This window comes from Bidens hawaiensis, unplaced genomic scaffold, assembly GCF_021521415.1.
Source record: "Bidens hawaiensis isolate Kalapana, Puna unplaced genomic scaffold, B.hawaiensis_p1.1 tig00040588_1, whole genome shotgun sequence".
Lineage (NCBI taxonomy): Eukaryota > Viridiplantae > Streptophyta > Magnoliopsida > Asterales > Asteraceae > Bidens > Bidens hawaiensis.
This window is the reverse complement of record NW_027505668.1, coordinates 74,464-90,053: the sequence shown is the minus strand read 5'-3', so window position 1 is coordinate 90,053 and position 15,590 is coordinate 74,464. Positions and strand designations below refer to the sequence as shown.

The 15,590-nt window shown below is 43.5% G+C and overlaps 2 protein-coding genes across 2 annotated transcripts; both read right to left on the bottom strand.

Annotated features, from left to right (window-relative positions):
- Positions 1 to 9,447: 9,447 nt before the first annotated feature.
- LOC143614629 (uncharacterized) lies at positions 9,448 to 10,404 on the bottom strand. The gene is made up of 2 exons (XM_077088010.1): positions 10,149 to 10,404; positions 9,448 to 9,998 (listed from the first exon to the last, which is right to left on the bottom strand). Exons 1-2 carry the CDS (start codon positions 10,402 to 10,404, stop codon positions 9,448 to 9,450), a joined length of 807 nt encoding a protein of 268 aa, XP_076944125.1.
- A 3,860-nt stretch (positions 10,405 to 14,264) lies between these two features.
- On the bottom strand, positions 14,265 to 15,590 carry LOC143614628 (uncharacterized). The gene has a single exon (XM_077088009.1). It carries the CDS (start codon positions 15,588 to 15,590, stop codon positions 14,265 to 14,267), a length of 1,326 nt encoding a protein of 441 aa, XP_076944124.1.

Genomic DNA, 15,590 nt, shown 5'->3' with positions numbered 1-15,590 from the left:
CTGCTATTTATATGTTTTACTTAGTCAAATAGGCTGAAACAAAAATCACTAGTTTAAAACCTTAGTTAATAAAATTTAGGCATTCATATTCAAAAAAAAAATCATGGTAGAATTGCAATAACAATAAAGCGCAACCACAATATCATTAACCAAAACATAAGTTAATACATTAAAGTTCATTGTCACCAAAGTGATATAAGAAGCTTAGCTTCGAATGACCACATGGATGACACTAAAACTTGGTTTGATAATTGTTTATTATACTCAATCAAGTAGTAAGTGGATTTAGTACTTCTTGATGCTCAGTTAAGGAACAAACGCTCTCGAACAACTACAATTGATCGACTATTAATATCTAAAAGTGGGATGTGATATGCGTTTTTGACTTGTTGTTGACCCAACCGTGCTGTTTGTCAACACGATCGTGCATTATATAAAAATCATGCCAACTCATATGTGCTCATGAATCTTCAGTCGTGTCAGTTTTTATGGTGTGCCATGACCCGTGCTTCAATCTTTGGTTCGAAAATCTTGGAGTAGCATGGTCGTGCTCAATGGTTTGCACGACCGTGCCTGACCATTCTTGGTGGATCTATTCATTTTTCATCAAACTAAAAAAACGACATATTCAATGTCTAATTATGTGTTAATGCAATAAAAATAGTTAACCATGATTAATGTAACATGATAAAAATATGTATATTATTTGGACAACATGATTGATTCATTGTGCATTCACCTCTTGAAGAAACACGGATCTACTCCCCTTAACGGGTCTTAGATCCGATGAGTCCACAGGGTAGGATATGATAACAACCGACACGATATGAGCACAACTTCCCAAAGTCCAGTGACTGTAACCTGCAAAACAGACACCGTGAGCTCGTTACGGGAAGGACAAGAGGGGGGGTCTTCCCTAACCACCCTCCGACGTGAGAATAAGTACAGTTCTGAAGGAGATAAAGTACTTAAGTATGTAGAGGGAGTACAGTGGGAGTGAATGAATACCTCATGAAGATTAAGAGGGTATTTATAGCCGAAGGATGTAGGAAGGTGATTGGGCCAGCTGTCCTTTCTAGAAGATGCTCTCGTAACCACATCGACACGTGTCCTCAAATGATAGGTTCAGTTATACGTCGCATGTGTGTGTATAACAACCTGGACACGTGTCCTCAAGCGATAGGATGATAGATAACCCTGTCCATGTGCACGGTTATAACGGCCTCGCCAGGTGTCCTTTATTCATTGGCCGAGAGGTCACGTATTACCCAAGGAAGCAACTTGGTAAATCTTCTAGAAAGTAATTAGTTAATTACAACTGTCCCGAGGCATTACCTCCTGGTCATCTAAGCGTACGAATGTCTTGTCCTGCGGATGACTTCTGAGGGTGCCAGGATGCTTCCGCATGTTGACACAAGAGTGTTCTTCCTTTACCGAGTTATGCGGATGATTCACAGGCCCCTAGGGTGATGTATGAGGGGTCCCTTTCTTACCCGCGGGTAATACTTAAGGGTATTTGGGTCTTTTTGGTACCCTATCTCTATAAGTCCCCCCAGTCCAGTGTTTCTTCCGCGTGAAGTTTTTATGCGGGTGAAATTTTGGACTTAAGGTAAAATTGGGGGTTTTTGAATTTAGGAGTTTGGTAGAACATATCTTCTGTTGGTGTGGATAATCATGAAAAAGGACAAGTTGACCACTTGCAGGCACGTGGGCAGATGATGGGACGTTATGCCGGCTGTCACTGTACCCGACTGTTCATCTTTTTCTCTTTTTCGAATTTCCCGCGGATGTGGCTTCTGTTGAATGGGTGACGATTTTCTCTCTCTACTGTTTATATCCTATCGCATTAATTGCGATGGGTATAAATAGTGGGAGTTAACTTCCTTTCGAAGTTTATTCACCCTTGATTTCTTTAAACTTTTTTTCATTTTCTTTCAATATTTTTATCAAGTATCTTTGATTTTTATCACGATTGCTTGGTGCTTACCATTTATACACGAATCAATGGCTAGTAGTACGGGATCTGAAGTACCAACTCTTGACACTGCGGAGATTAAATGAGATGCTTCTGAGTACGAAACGTTACTTTGTACTTATGGAATCCCACTGGAGTGGGGACCCGAGTTCCCTGCTGCCGGATCTGTGGCTAGCTTGCCTCCGAGTGGAAAGATGTCCGTGTACTCTGACTATTTCTAATACAGAAATTTCCAGTTTCCTATGACGAAATTCTTTATGAAGGTACTGAATGCCTGTGGGGTCCATTTATCCCAATTACATCCTCTCGTCGTTATGCTAATTCGTCATTTCGAATTCGTGTGTACGGCAAAGGGGATGTTGCCACGTGTTGACCGTTTCCCGGTGTTCTACTGGATGGCCAGTCGCGGTGGGTGGTTTAAGTTTTATGCCCGAGAAGATAGGGTTATTGGCATTCTGCCTAGGGGGTTCCAAAGATTGGCACCACAAGTTCTTCTGGATTTCAGAAGACGTTGTTCTGGTCCCCATGGTTCGTCGCTCTGCTGGCGGGACACTCCCTGAGGTTGTTACGGCCCCTCATGAGGGTCGGGATTGGTTCCGCGCTCTAGTTTTGGAACCAACCCCAATGCGGGTGTTTCCTGAGGAAGCCCTTGTATGGGCGGGTATGAGCCGTTTATGGCCATCTCTATTTTTGGAACATGTTTTCATCGGTTTGGACGAACGTAAGTTACCCTCTTTCTTTTGTCTTTTGCTTGAAACTTTATGATTGATTGTTTATGTTTTCTCCTTCAGGTCCTGGGCCCATGTTGAACGCTCTTTTTGAGGATAGCGGTTGTACCAGGAAGAGTATTCGCGATGCGAAAGATAAACCTATTCTTGAGAAGACTGAGGGCCACTTTCTTTTTCCTGTGAAGGTGCGTACCGAACCCGTAGTTTCGGACGCTACCTTTCAATCAGGTGCGTATGATTTAAACCCTCCTCCGCTTAATGCTCTTACTTCTGATTGAGTAATCGTCATTCTATCATCGAGTGACGATTCTGCAACTTAAGAAGAAGGGAGCTCTGATGAAGATTCTGAATATTCATCTGTCTCCTCCCTATTGGCAGACTTGAGGCACAAGAGGACCCTTCGATTTTCTCAGGCAGGTGATGCGGGTGCAAGTATCGCGGATGCCGGAGAAAAAATCAGCGAAGAAGAAGCGGCGGATCCATCGCCCCAAGGAGCAGGAGGTCAGTCTTGCTGAGCGTTTGAAGACATTGGCTGGTAAGTACTATCTCTTAAAAGTTCATTGTTTTGATCAATACTTAGATGTTACTTTATTGTGTAGATCCGTCTATGGTTTTTGGCGGGAGTGTTGTGTCGGACAAGCTACCGTCGCCAACACCTGCATCTGAGAAACAACCGTCTCCTCCTCCAGAGAAGGAGAAGGAAGATAAGCCTTCTATCACTCTTATTGAGGCGAATGTAGAAGATCTAAATCTTCAATCGGGGGGTAATGATTCTTTGGATTACCTTTTTGCGGCTGGAGGGGCTACCGGTTTCCAAGAGAACAACCCCGCTGTGAACGCGGAAGGATTTAGAACTGATGAATCCCCACCTCGTCCTCCTCCACAATTTTCTGCCACTTCTTCGCCTCCACCCACAGGTGGGGGAGGGGGGAGGTTTCCAATTTGGGCAATCATTTCAGGGTGTCGGGGAGGCAGCAACACAAGATGCTCCTCAACAGTCTTCCTCAATCCCCGTTCACCTCCGTGCATCAAGTTCTGGTTATTGCAGAGAGACGAATCTAGGCGACGACTACCATTTGTTTGTCCCTGACTGGGATATTGTCAACGGGTCTCGTTTTACTGACCCGGATGTATGCATGGCATTCGTTAACCAGTGCGTGCCTCCTGCGTAGCGGATTCACCAGCTTGGACGTTCTCGCCATGATCTTCACATGGATTTTTCTTCGGCCTTTGCTAATACTCTGGCTTATGGACAAGAAATATTACGAGAATGGAGGACAATGGGTGGGAAGCTGGGGGGAGATAACCCGAGCTGCCGAGGAGTATCGTTCAGCAGCGAACACAGCGAAGTGGAAGCTTTCTGATGCAGAAATTGCTTTGAAGAATGAAAAAGATCGGAATGCGACTGCTGCCCGTAAATGGAAAGAACCTTGTGAGAAGAAAAATTCTCTTCTCGAAGCTGCCCGCAGCGATGCTCAACGGAAAAAGGACGACCTCGCCAAAGCACTTGAGGCTAATTCCGCTTTGGAAAGCCAAGTGACTTGCCAAGGTGCCAAAATTCAGGAACTTGAAGCAGAGTTGAAGCTTCAGAAGGAGCAAGCTGAGCTTAAGGATCAAGGCACTGCCAAAATACAAGCTGCTTATGACTCGCTTCTGCAAGCTCGTGAGGGGGGCGAAGCCCGTGCAGCGGGTCTTCAAGAAAGGGCTGAACGCGCTGAACAAGACCGCCAATGGTTATTGGGTCAAGGAATTGACTCTTTAAGTTTTCCTTACATATCCTTTATCACCCAGTTAATTTTGTTGATGTTAATGAATCATTTTTCTTTTGTCTAGTCATTCGACATGTTAAAAAAAGGTCCGGAGCTTACTGACAGCTTCGACTTCCTGATTGCTGCTTCGTCCCAGCTTGGCCGCGTGACAGGTTTTAACGAAGGGATGATGTATGCTCAGACTAATCGTTCCTTTGTGGACCATCCTCTTCATGGCCTTGACCAAGCAAGAATACGATATGCAGATCAAAGAATATGATGAACTGGTGTTTCCGCTGCAGGGTATGCTTCCGGAGTTTTCTTCCGCCGATGACAGTGTGCAACAGTTGAGGAACTATCTGGATGATGAGTCTGGGGATACTCCGTCTACCCCTCCTGAGGGCACTCCATCAATACCTCCGGAAGATGAATATGCTCCAAACCCTTAGGATAGACTTAGTTTTTAAGACTTGTAATTTCTTCTCATTTTTTGTAACCATCTTTGATTTTGAATGAAAAGGAAACTTTTGTCTTGTGAATATTATATTATATGTAAGATAATATCTTTTTGTGAGATATTTTTCAGTTATCAACAATTTGAAGTTTTGCAAGTGGGGTGGTTGTGATGACGTGGCGGAAAGAGAAATATCGTGGGACAACTGACAAGACGTGTGCAACGCCCTTTGACAGCCCGTTCTCACATTTTCTCTTTTCCCGTCTAACGTGTCAATCATCTACTGGTCTGCCTTTTCTCTCTCCTCTGGCAGTCAATCAGTCGCATTAACTGCGATGCGTATAAATAGACTATATCCACCTCCATTCAATCTTTATCGTAAACAGATTTCTTTACTTCTCTTTTCGAAAGTAGATCTGAGATTTCTTCTTTCCATCTTTCAATCTTCCAATTTAAGTTCTTTATTAGAATCTAATATATTGGTCCATTTAGATGGCGGGAGATAAGAAAAGTTCTCCTGCTATTCATGAGGTTGTCATTAACCTCAAGGAGAAAGATTACAATGACGTTGTCAATGTATACGGCTTAGCATCGGAATGGGAACCAGAGCGTCCGGCGAGTGGTGCTATTGCGACCGACCCCCACCGAAGAAAATGGTTGTTTAAGTGGACCATTTTACAACACGAAATTTCCGGATACCCGTGACGAGGTTCGTTCAGTCCATATTGACGACATACGACATTCACTTGTCTCAAATTCATCCTTTTGGGATGTTAAGAATTCGCCATTTCGAATTCTGTTGTCAAGCTCGTGATTTTGAACCGTCTATTGGTATGTTCGCTGTTTTTTATAAGATGACTTATCGCGACGGTTGGTATGGTTTTGCTACTACCGGTAAGGGGGTTATTGGTACTGAATGGATCCGCAACCTACATGGCTGGAAGCTGAAGTTTTTCTGGATCCGAGAGGATGTTGTTCGTTTTGCGATGACTTATCGTAGGGCGGAGGACAAGATGCCAGTGGTTACCGCAGCCGCCCACGATGGTCTTCCGTGGTTTACGACGTTGACCGCAACACCAACTCCTATGCGCCCAATACATGAGGGAGAGATGGTGAGTGCTAAGATGAGTCGTCTAGGGCCTTTCCCTGACTTAGTGCCATATTATGAAAAACCAAACAAGGGTAAGTCCGTTACTTTTTTTATCTGTAACTCCCCCTTTGATATCTGACTTCTATTTTTATCGATACAGGTGAAGGCTCTATTTTTAGTACTCTTTTGGACCATGAAGAAGGATTGATGGTGCGTCGTCCAATCGATCCGAAGGACGCGCCTTCTTGGAACGCACACGCTTCAATTTCCTATTTCCCACCGCGTTTCGCTCGGAACCTGTGGTGTCCGAGGCGATGTACGCTAAAGGTGAGGAATTTGTTCAGAAAGGTGAGGGCATTTTACAACCTCGACCCTTGACAGCTGTTACTTCCAGCGGAGTGACTGTATTTCTTTGGTCTAGCGAAGAGTCGTCACTCTACGAAGGAAGGTTATCAGTTGATGCTACTAATACCATGTATTCAGCTGTAGGTCTGACCCGCAAGCAAGATCAGAAGGCAACCACCAGCCAAGTGGTGGGTGATGAAGGTGCCGATGCCACTACCGAGGGTGACCGACAGACTGTTGATGATGTTGATCCCGAGGGAGCGCCTCAGGCCATTGGCGCGGGTGTTTCCAAGGAGACTGATAAACGTAAAGTTAAGCCTACCAAGGTCGCTCCGTCCAAGAAGCAAAAAACAGTGAATTTGGAAGCCTACCTTCAGCAGATTTCGTCCAAAAATATTTCTTTAGGTAAGTTTAACACTCTTCCAATTTTGACAATTATATTATATCAAACATGTTTTTTACAAGCTATTGTCTTCTTACAGTATCCCTGAAGGATTTTTCGGAAGATGTTTCAGGTCTGAAGAGTTCGACTCTGCCTCTTACTCCGCCCTCATCACCACCCAACACTGCCAAGGATCCGATTATTGTATCAGATACCTCTCCTCTTAAGGAGAAGGAAATTGGTAGTTCCGAAGATCCTGTTATGCCACCCTCCTTTAATGTCCATCATTTCAGGGATCAAGGAGGGGTTAGTGCTTTTACCTATGGGCGGCAGAAATCTCCGCCGCCACATGAGGAAGAGGCTGCAGTGCATCATCCGCAATGGTCTCTACGCCAAAATTCAACTTTTAGCGACTCGGATGTATGCTTTGAGTATTTGCGGGAGAGCCTTCCTCCTGCGGAAAGGGAACGTCAATGCATCCGATTTCGCTAAGAATTACTGAACACTCATTCTTATTGCATGGCGAATGTTGTTTCTACCAGTCAGGAGATATGCTGAGACTGGTTGGCTATGAATGATGCGTGGGATGATCTTGAAGCCAAGTGGCTGAGGCGAAGAGAGAGGCTCTCGGGGCTATGGATGAAGCCAAGGAGAGCTGCCATGCACTAGAAGCAGAGAAGGCTAGTCGTTCTGCCGCTGAGGAAGCCAAAAACTGTTCTCCAGCAGCAGTTGGACGAACGTGATGAATTAATGAAGACCTTAAAGGCTGAATCAGCGGCCAAGGAAGAACGCCTTGGCAACCTTGCTTCGAAGAACCGAGAACAGGCCTTGGAATGCGTTGGCCATAAGATAGAGCTTGTTCGAGCTCAGACGGATAGAATATGGTTATTGGCGGAAGGAATCCCCCAGGTAACTGCGTTTCTCTATATTGTCATGATCATTTGTGAAACACTTGCTTACATTTTTATTTACCAGGTTATTACCCATATCCGGGCAAGTGATGAACTTGGGAACTATGTCGCCGTCCTCTTAAATGCATCTTCCCAAGCCGGCCGCCAAACAGGATTCCAGGAAGGTTTCAAATTTGCGGAAGATGGCAAGCTTCGGGAGGAGTTTGTTTTGCATGGCCAGGATACTGCCAAGACACTTATTGAGAAAACCAAAATTTTTGATAAGTTGAAGTTTTCTATTGCGGGGCAGATAACTGAGCTTGCAGATAAAGAGGATGGCGTAGATCAGTTGAAAGCTCTACTTGGGATTGGGGAAGAAGACGAAGGATCTCAATATGATGCGGAAGATGAAGACGCGGAAGGCGAAGATGCAGCATCATAAACATAAATTTTCTTTTTTTGTAATTAACAACTCTTTTGTAATCCCTTTTGATGAATAATAAGAAGTTTGTTTTATCCGATACACTTTGTCTTATTGTTTATAATATAAGTGCTTGTAGGATCTTCTTTTTGTCAATAAAGGATTACGCCATTCTTGCTATCCGATCATATGAGTCCTTCTGATATGCGGACTAGAACTTGTGTATTACGTAAGATTAAAATACAAAACTAGCAAACTTTCATAAACAGGGCATAAGCCGACTGAATTTACAAGAAATGACATTGCATGTCCTTCATTAATCTATGTGGCACGTAGGCCTAATAAAAATAAAAAAAACATGCCTTGCTAAATGTAACATCTCTTTAACTGTGCTATGTTCCAAGTTCTAGGGATCTCAGTCCCATCCAACTTTTCTAATTTGTAGGCGCCTTTAGATAACACTTGTTTAACTTTGTAGGGGCCCTCCCAGGTTGGGGCTAACTTGCCCGGAGGCTCTTGTTCGGAAGCCTTGTTGTTGCGGAAGACAGTCTCCCGCATCAAATTCACATTTTTGGACCCCGCGAGTTATAATATTTCTGTAGCTGGCGTTTATAATTGTGCTCGCAAATTGATGCTAGTTCCCTCCTTTCTTCAAGAAGATTGAGATTCATCCGAAGTTCATGATCATTATCATCGATCAATAAGACTCTTGCGGATGGAATCCAGATTTCGGTTGGGATCATGTCCTCGGTTCCGTAAGTTAAACTAAAGGGTGTCTCATAATTACTGGAATTCTTTTGGGTACGGAAGGCCCAAAGTACATGGGGAAATTCGCCAACCCATCCCGTTCGTTTAGTTCCTAACCTTGCTTTGATCCCTTCCTTAATTGTCCGGTTGGTTCGTTCAACCTGCCCATTCGCTTGCGGACGGGCTACGGATGTGAAGATTTGGGAGACAATCAGTTCTTTCAACCATTCTTGTAGCCCGCTGTCTGCGAATTGAGTACCGTTGTCACTCACAAGTTCTAGTGGAAGACCAAACCGGCAAATTATGAATTCCCAACGGAATTTCTTAACACTTGCTACTGCTATGGATGCAACTGGTTTGGCTTCCACCCACTTCGTGAAGTAGTCAATGGCCACTATTAAAAACTTGACGCGTCCCGGGGCTTCAGGGAAAAGTCCCATTATGTCGATAGCCCATTTCTGGAATGGCCAGGCCGAAGTGACTGAAACGAGTTCGTTCTTTGGTCGTAGTGTGTTGGGAGCATGAAGCTGGCAAGAATCATATTTCTTGATTTCCTGCACAGCGTCTTGATGCATTCCTGACCAGTAGTATCCGACATTCATCAGCTTCGCTACGACCATTCGTGGGCCTGCGTGAAGGCCACAAATGCCTTAATGAACCTCTTTGATTAAATAGTTTGCATCCTCGGCATCCACGCATCTAAGTAGTGGGCCAAGGAAGGAACGTGGTACATAACACCGTCATGCATCTGATAGTTCAAGGCTTTCTGTTTTATCTCCCGGGCCACGATTTTTTCTTCCGTGAGAGCTCCTGTTGATAAGTAAGATATGATAGGTGTCATCCAAGATTCTACTCCAGTTTGAATTACCAAAACTTGATGTTGCGGGATGGATGGGCGATCCAGTATTTCAATGCGGATGTCCTTAGCAAAGTGCTCGAAATTCGTTGAAGCCAGCTTACTAAGGGCATCCGCTGATTTGTTCTCACTTCTCTTTATGTGAATTACTTTGCATGAAGAAAACTGAAGCATCAAATCTTTCGCCTGCGATACGTATGAAGCCATTACGTCATTCTTTGCTTCATAAATGCCATTGATCTGTCCCGCGATTAACAAGGAATCCACGTGGGCTTCCAAATGGTTTACCCCAAGCTTCTTGGCTATCCGCAGGCCCGCTAGGAAAGCTTCATACTTTGCCTCGTTATTAGTACTCTTGAAGTCTAATTTTATGACGTATGTAAATTCATGGCCTTCGGGATTGACTAGTCTGAGGCCTGCGCCAGATCCCTCACTGCTTGAAGCCCCGTCCGTGAACAGTGACCAAATTTGTCCTTGTTCAGGAGGTGCTTGGGGTTGCTACTCAATCAAACATTCTTTCTCTTTGTGTTGCGGAACCTCAGTGACGAAGTCCGCCAGCACCTGTCCCTTAATTGTTGGTCTGGGCTTGTATTCTATCGCGTGTTCCTCTAGCTCAATGGCCCACTTCACCAGTCGCCCAGACAATTCTGGCTTACTCAGAACGTTTTTGAGATTATATCTAGTTAACACATTGATAGGGTGCCCCTGAAAGTATCTGCGGAGACGTCGGGCATCATAAACCAGTGCTAAAACAAGATTTTCTAGCATCGAATATCTGGTTTCTGGGTTTGACAATGTCCTACGGATTTAGTAGATCGGTGTTTGGGCATTCTTTCTATCCGTCAGTAGAACAGCCCCGATGGCGATATCAAATGCTGATAGATATAACGTCAAAGGTTCTCCCGCATGAGGTGCTGTCAACGTAGGTAACTCCATTAGGCATTTCTTGACCTCTAAGAATTCTTGCTCAGCTTCTGCCGTCCATTTGAAGTGTGCCTTCTTGAGGCAGTTTCTTAATGTTGAGACGAACGGATAGGATTTAGCTGCATGGTTCGCCAAAAAGCAATTCAGGGCAACCAATCGACCATTAAGTGTCTGAACCTCTTTGAGGGATGAGGGAGAAGGCATGCGGGCTACGGCTTGGATTTTATCCGGATTAGCCTTGAAGCCCACACCAGTGACAATTACTCCTAGAAATTTACCTTCTTCCATCCCGAACGAACATTTGGTTGGATTCAGCTTCATATTTTGATATCCCTTAAGGTTTCGAATGTCTCTTCGATGTCTCTCAATATTTGATCTTTCTCGATGCTTTTGATCACAAGGTCATCCGACTTCCAAGTTTCGACCAATATGACCCTTAAATGCTATGTCCATCAATCGTTGATATCTGGTGTAACATCCCCAAAATTTCGATCCAAATTTGACAACTTAGGAATGTTGAGGGATCAAAAATAAGTCATTAGAAAATATTAAATAAGGAAATATAAGATAAATAAGGAAATAAAAATATTTCCTAAGTTAAATTTTCCCACATAAAGAATAAAAGGAAAACTCCATCCCACATTGAAGGATGCAAGAAAGTGGAAGCATTCCACATGGGTATAAATAATGAATATAGAATCCATCCCACATGGAAAGTGGTAAAGAAATGGAAGCTCTTTATAAGAGAGAGAATTTTCATAGTTATATTCTTTTATGCTTAGCATGCACCAAGTGGTCCTAGCAGAGGGTGCGAAGCACTCGATGCGCACGGGCTCGGGCAAGGACGAGGACGATGGCGAAGGCGACGACAAAGGGAGTTGGGCGCAATGTGGCGCTTTGATGGCACACTTTGCAATTCGCACGCTCGCATTGCCGCGAGCCGCTTATGAGCCGCCTTAGTATTTTTCAACAACGAGAGTTAGACCCAGACATGACAAACTACTAAAGTTAAGGGACTAAAAATGAAAAATAATACCCAGGGACCCATTGCGATACGCGATGAGTCCAAGTACACGGCCATCGCGTATCTCTAAGGTCCGTGATGACTCAGGGACACGTGTCACACTCTGGTGACATGTGGCAGCATGGCAAGACACGTGGCATACGTGTCAGACCACGTGGCGACACGTGGCAACGTCTTACAACATGTGTCATCGCGATACGCGATGACCATGAAGAAAGGGGCCCATCGCGTATCGCGAAGGGACCCGAAATCAGCTATAAAAGGGGAGGCTCACGGCCCATTCCCCTCACACCTCCCACACACTCTCTCTAACTTACTTTCTCTCTCTACACCGTTTTGCGTGCCATCGACCTGACAATCATAACCTTGTAATCCGTGCCAAATACCGGTGTTTTCCTTGAAGTGCGTGCCACCCAAAAGTAACCCGACATCCCGTCTCTTAGTACATGCATGACCCGGTGACACCTGAATATCGCCTTGATTTGTGTGCCAAGAAAGGTAGATCAAGAATGCCTCGATAAACGTGCATATAGAATAGAAGTGTTCACCATATAAACTTAGGAATATCTAACTCCGAATACCCGTGCCAGGTAGGGGTTCTGCCTAAGTTATTATTTTATTATTATAAATGGCTTAGACCATAGTCGGAGGTATAGCCAAACCTTGATTACAATTAAGTATTATATAACTTTTCTTAAGCAAAGGTTATAGTCAAAATATTGTTTCTTCTTGATTAAGAAACGTAAGCAAGTATATACAAAGAGTATAATTAACATAGTATTTCTTTATTATTAAGAAATATAATATAGTTAATGTTTCTTCTTGAAGAATGAACTCGGTATAGACATTTCTTCCTAAAGAAGAAACATAGTATATGATTGGTAAATAAACAAGAGGACTAAAGGTCCAAATGTTTTATACAAACAAATGTTTTTATCAAGGTTAAAGCTATACATAACGGACTAAAGGTCTGAAGCTAGATCGATGATCTAGTTATTTATACAAAGGTTATTCTCGTACTATAGGTCCGAGGTAATAAAACAAGTAGAAGAAATCAGAAAATAGGAATCAGTATCAGAAACTGATTATAAATAGAAAAGGTGAATACGCCCCAAACCTTTTACAAACTCTTTTAGAGTCAGAATGTTCGCATAGGATTTACGAATCCTTAAAACCTTGTGTTACAATAATAAGAAACGGACACTCTGATTAAGAGTATACATGTGTCTGGATCCATTCATACATGGTGACTCGGCATTTCCCCGAGGCCATGCATATCATCAACATGCCTCTGAAGGTCTACGGGACTATTCAGAGAAATGATATTGTGTATGTAATTAATTGTACAAGGTATTATTGTTGGGTGCCTAATGAGTAGTCACAAAGGTATTATTGTTGGTTTCACAAAGGTATTGAAAAGATTTTTTATAAAGAGTCAGCGTCATTCACCAGCTGTGTGCTGACGTATTTTCTAACCCATTTTACAGGAAAATAAGAAAGGTTAGAACAGACAAGCATGACAGAATAGAAGATTGGAGAATTAGTCATTAGATGCTATCTGATGGCTCTGATATTTTATATCAACATATTATAAAGAATTATGTTTTTCAACAAAAGGTATAGGAAATATCAACCGGGTATTTTAACCCGATTTTTTAATAAGTTTTCAATATAATAACATTTTATTAAAGACTTCCGCTAAAACAAAACCGCAACTCTGATGTTTTTACAAAATAGGTACCAACTATTGGTCACACGCCAAGGCCCTAAGTCGGGGTGTGACATGTGGCCCCCGCGTTTTTTAGACCGAATGACATCATTTTATAGCAGTCTATTATTGAATTCACACGACCCGACAGTACCCGTTTGGGGAACGTCCAGTGCCAAAGTCACTGAATGGGTAAGTCGCCAATCCCTAAAACGGACTATTGGGTTACGGGCGGTCATTTTACTAGAGGTTTATAATCTACCCTTGTGTGATTCCTGTTGAAGCATATACTCGAGGGGTGGGTGCAGGGCGGACGATTGGTTAACAATAATTGTAGTTTTACCAATATTTGCAGGTTCCTTAATTTTCTTTCTTCCCCATAAAGGAAATAGGGTAATAAAGTGGTATGCTATATGTATATGCATGTTAGAACTTCTTCTTATGCCCTGGTATGTTCGGAACGCAGTCTTGTCTTCATCTCCTGCCGCCATGCGGATTTGATGATAGCCTTTGTAGGCATCTAAAAAGCATTTGAATTTGAATGGGGCTACGGCATCAACCTTAAGATCGATCTCTGGCAATGGATAACAGTCCTTGAGACACGCCTTGTTTAGATCCTTAAAATCTATACACATCCGCCATGTCCCATTGCTCTTAGGTACAATAACTGGATTGACGACCCAAGTCTGATATTGGATTAGACGGATAACTCCAGCCTATAAGAGGTCCTGAACACATCATTCATTGCTTTTGTTTCTTCCGGACCCATCTTACGTTTCTTTTGTACAATTGGAGTAAATGCCGGGTTCACTCTTAATTTGTGTTCCGCGATGCTCCGCGGGACACCAGTCATGTCCGCGGGTTTCCAGGCAAAGATGTCCATGTTTTTGGTCAACAACTGTTTTAAGAAAGTCCTCACTATTTCTGAAATAGCGGGTCCAATTATGACTGTCTGGTCAGGGAATTTTTTGTTCAAAACCCATTTTTCCGGTTCAGTCCGCCGGGTTTGCTTCGGAATCTTACTGGGCTTTCCGTCGCAAAACAATGGCAATTGACGTGAATGATAGCCACTCCGGTACGAGTTGGAATTCCAACTGCACGGTGTGCTGTGGAAGGATGAGCATTGAAATCTCCGATCGCTTCCCGCCCCAAAATAATGTCATGCTTCGATGTTGCTGGTAAAACTAAAAATTCGACCTCCTCGGTCCTTGAGTGAACCCCGCCGCTTAGAGTGACTGGGAAGGAAATCACCCCTCTTGGGTGCATTATCTCACCTCCAAATCCCGACACAGGAGCATGAATGGGTTTCAATCTCTCCTTATCATCCTCATCCAGCTGTTTGAAGCATTGCTCATACATTATGTCCGACGTACTACAGGTGTCAAAGAAAACATATTGCGAGCAATAGTGGCCGAAGAGGGCAGTGATGATCAAGGGATTCTTGTTACTAGGCCCTCCTTTAATCCGTGGAAAAATCACTGGCTCATTCTTCCACTCTTCTTCATCGGACTCTTGTCTCTTTCCTCCAATCTTATGTCCGCCTTGGATCATATGAACGTTTAAGTCCTTGACTTGCTTTTTTGGCGGGACCAATTTATCTCGCGCGGGAGCCTTATCAGTCCTGGGTTTTCCACCTTTCACCAAATGTCCAATTTTCCCAGATTTTGCAGCCGCCTCAATCTCATTTTTTAAAGCATTACATTCGTTCGTGTTGTGACCGATGTCTTCGTGAAATGAACAATGTTTTTTGGCATCGAGGAATGACCTCCTTGTGAGTGGTTGCGGTTTCATGAAATTCATATTTTCCGCAGTGAGGATTTCGGCTGGGGTCTTTGAAAGTGGAGTCCAATTGTTGGGACCTCGGTTTGAGGGTTCCGATTTGTTTTTATTGCCAATGAGAGATCTTGCGTCGAATGGTTTTGATACCTCCGTTTTCGGCTGAAGTCTTGACCAAATTGGCCCCTTTGCCTGTTTGTTAGGTCGTGGAGTTTGGAATTCCACTTTTAACTTCTGCTTTGAATTGTTATACCCCAAAGTTTTTTCAGTTCTGGCATACAACTTCGCCGCGGTCATGATATCATCCCATTCATGTGGCATTCCATCTCCACCCGTTAGGGTTCGAATTAATGCATCACATCTAACATGTTTGCGGAAGGCACCACGAAGCATATCTTTGCTGATTCCACCGGTGTTTAGACTTTCGTCATTGAACCGAGTAATGAAATCTTCCACAGATTCGTTATTTCGGTGAATAATATCTAAAATTTCTGACTGATCACGAGTATGTTTCTGTAACAT

Excerpts from the sequence above, each read along its gene's own strand:
- LOC143614629 (XM_077088010.1), bottom strand. The coding sequence starts at position 10,404 with ATGCTAGAAAATCTTGTTTTAGCACTGGTTTATGATGCCCGACGTCTC. Across the intron at positions 9,999-10,148 it reads GCAACACAAAGAGAAAGAAT|ACTTCAAGAGTACTAATAAC; the intron begins GTTTGATTGAGT and ends TCATAAAATTAG.
- LOC143614628 (XM_077088009.1), bottom strand. The coding sequence starts at position 15,590 with ATGTTACAGAAACATACTCGTGATCAGTCAGAAATTTTAGATATTATT.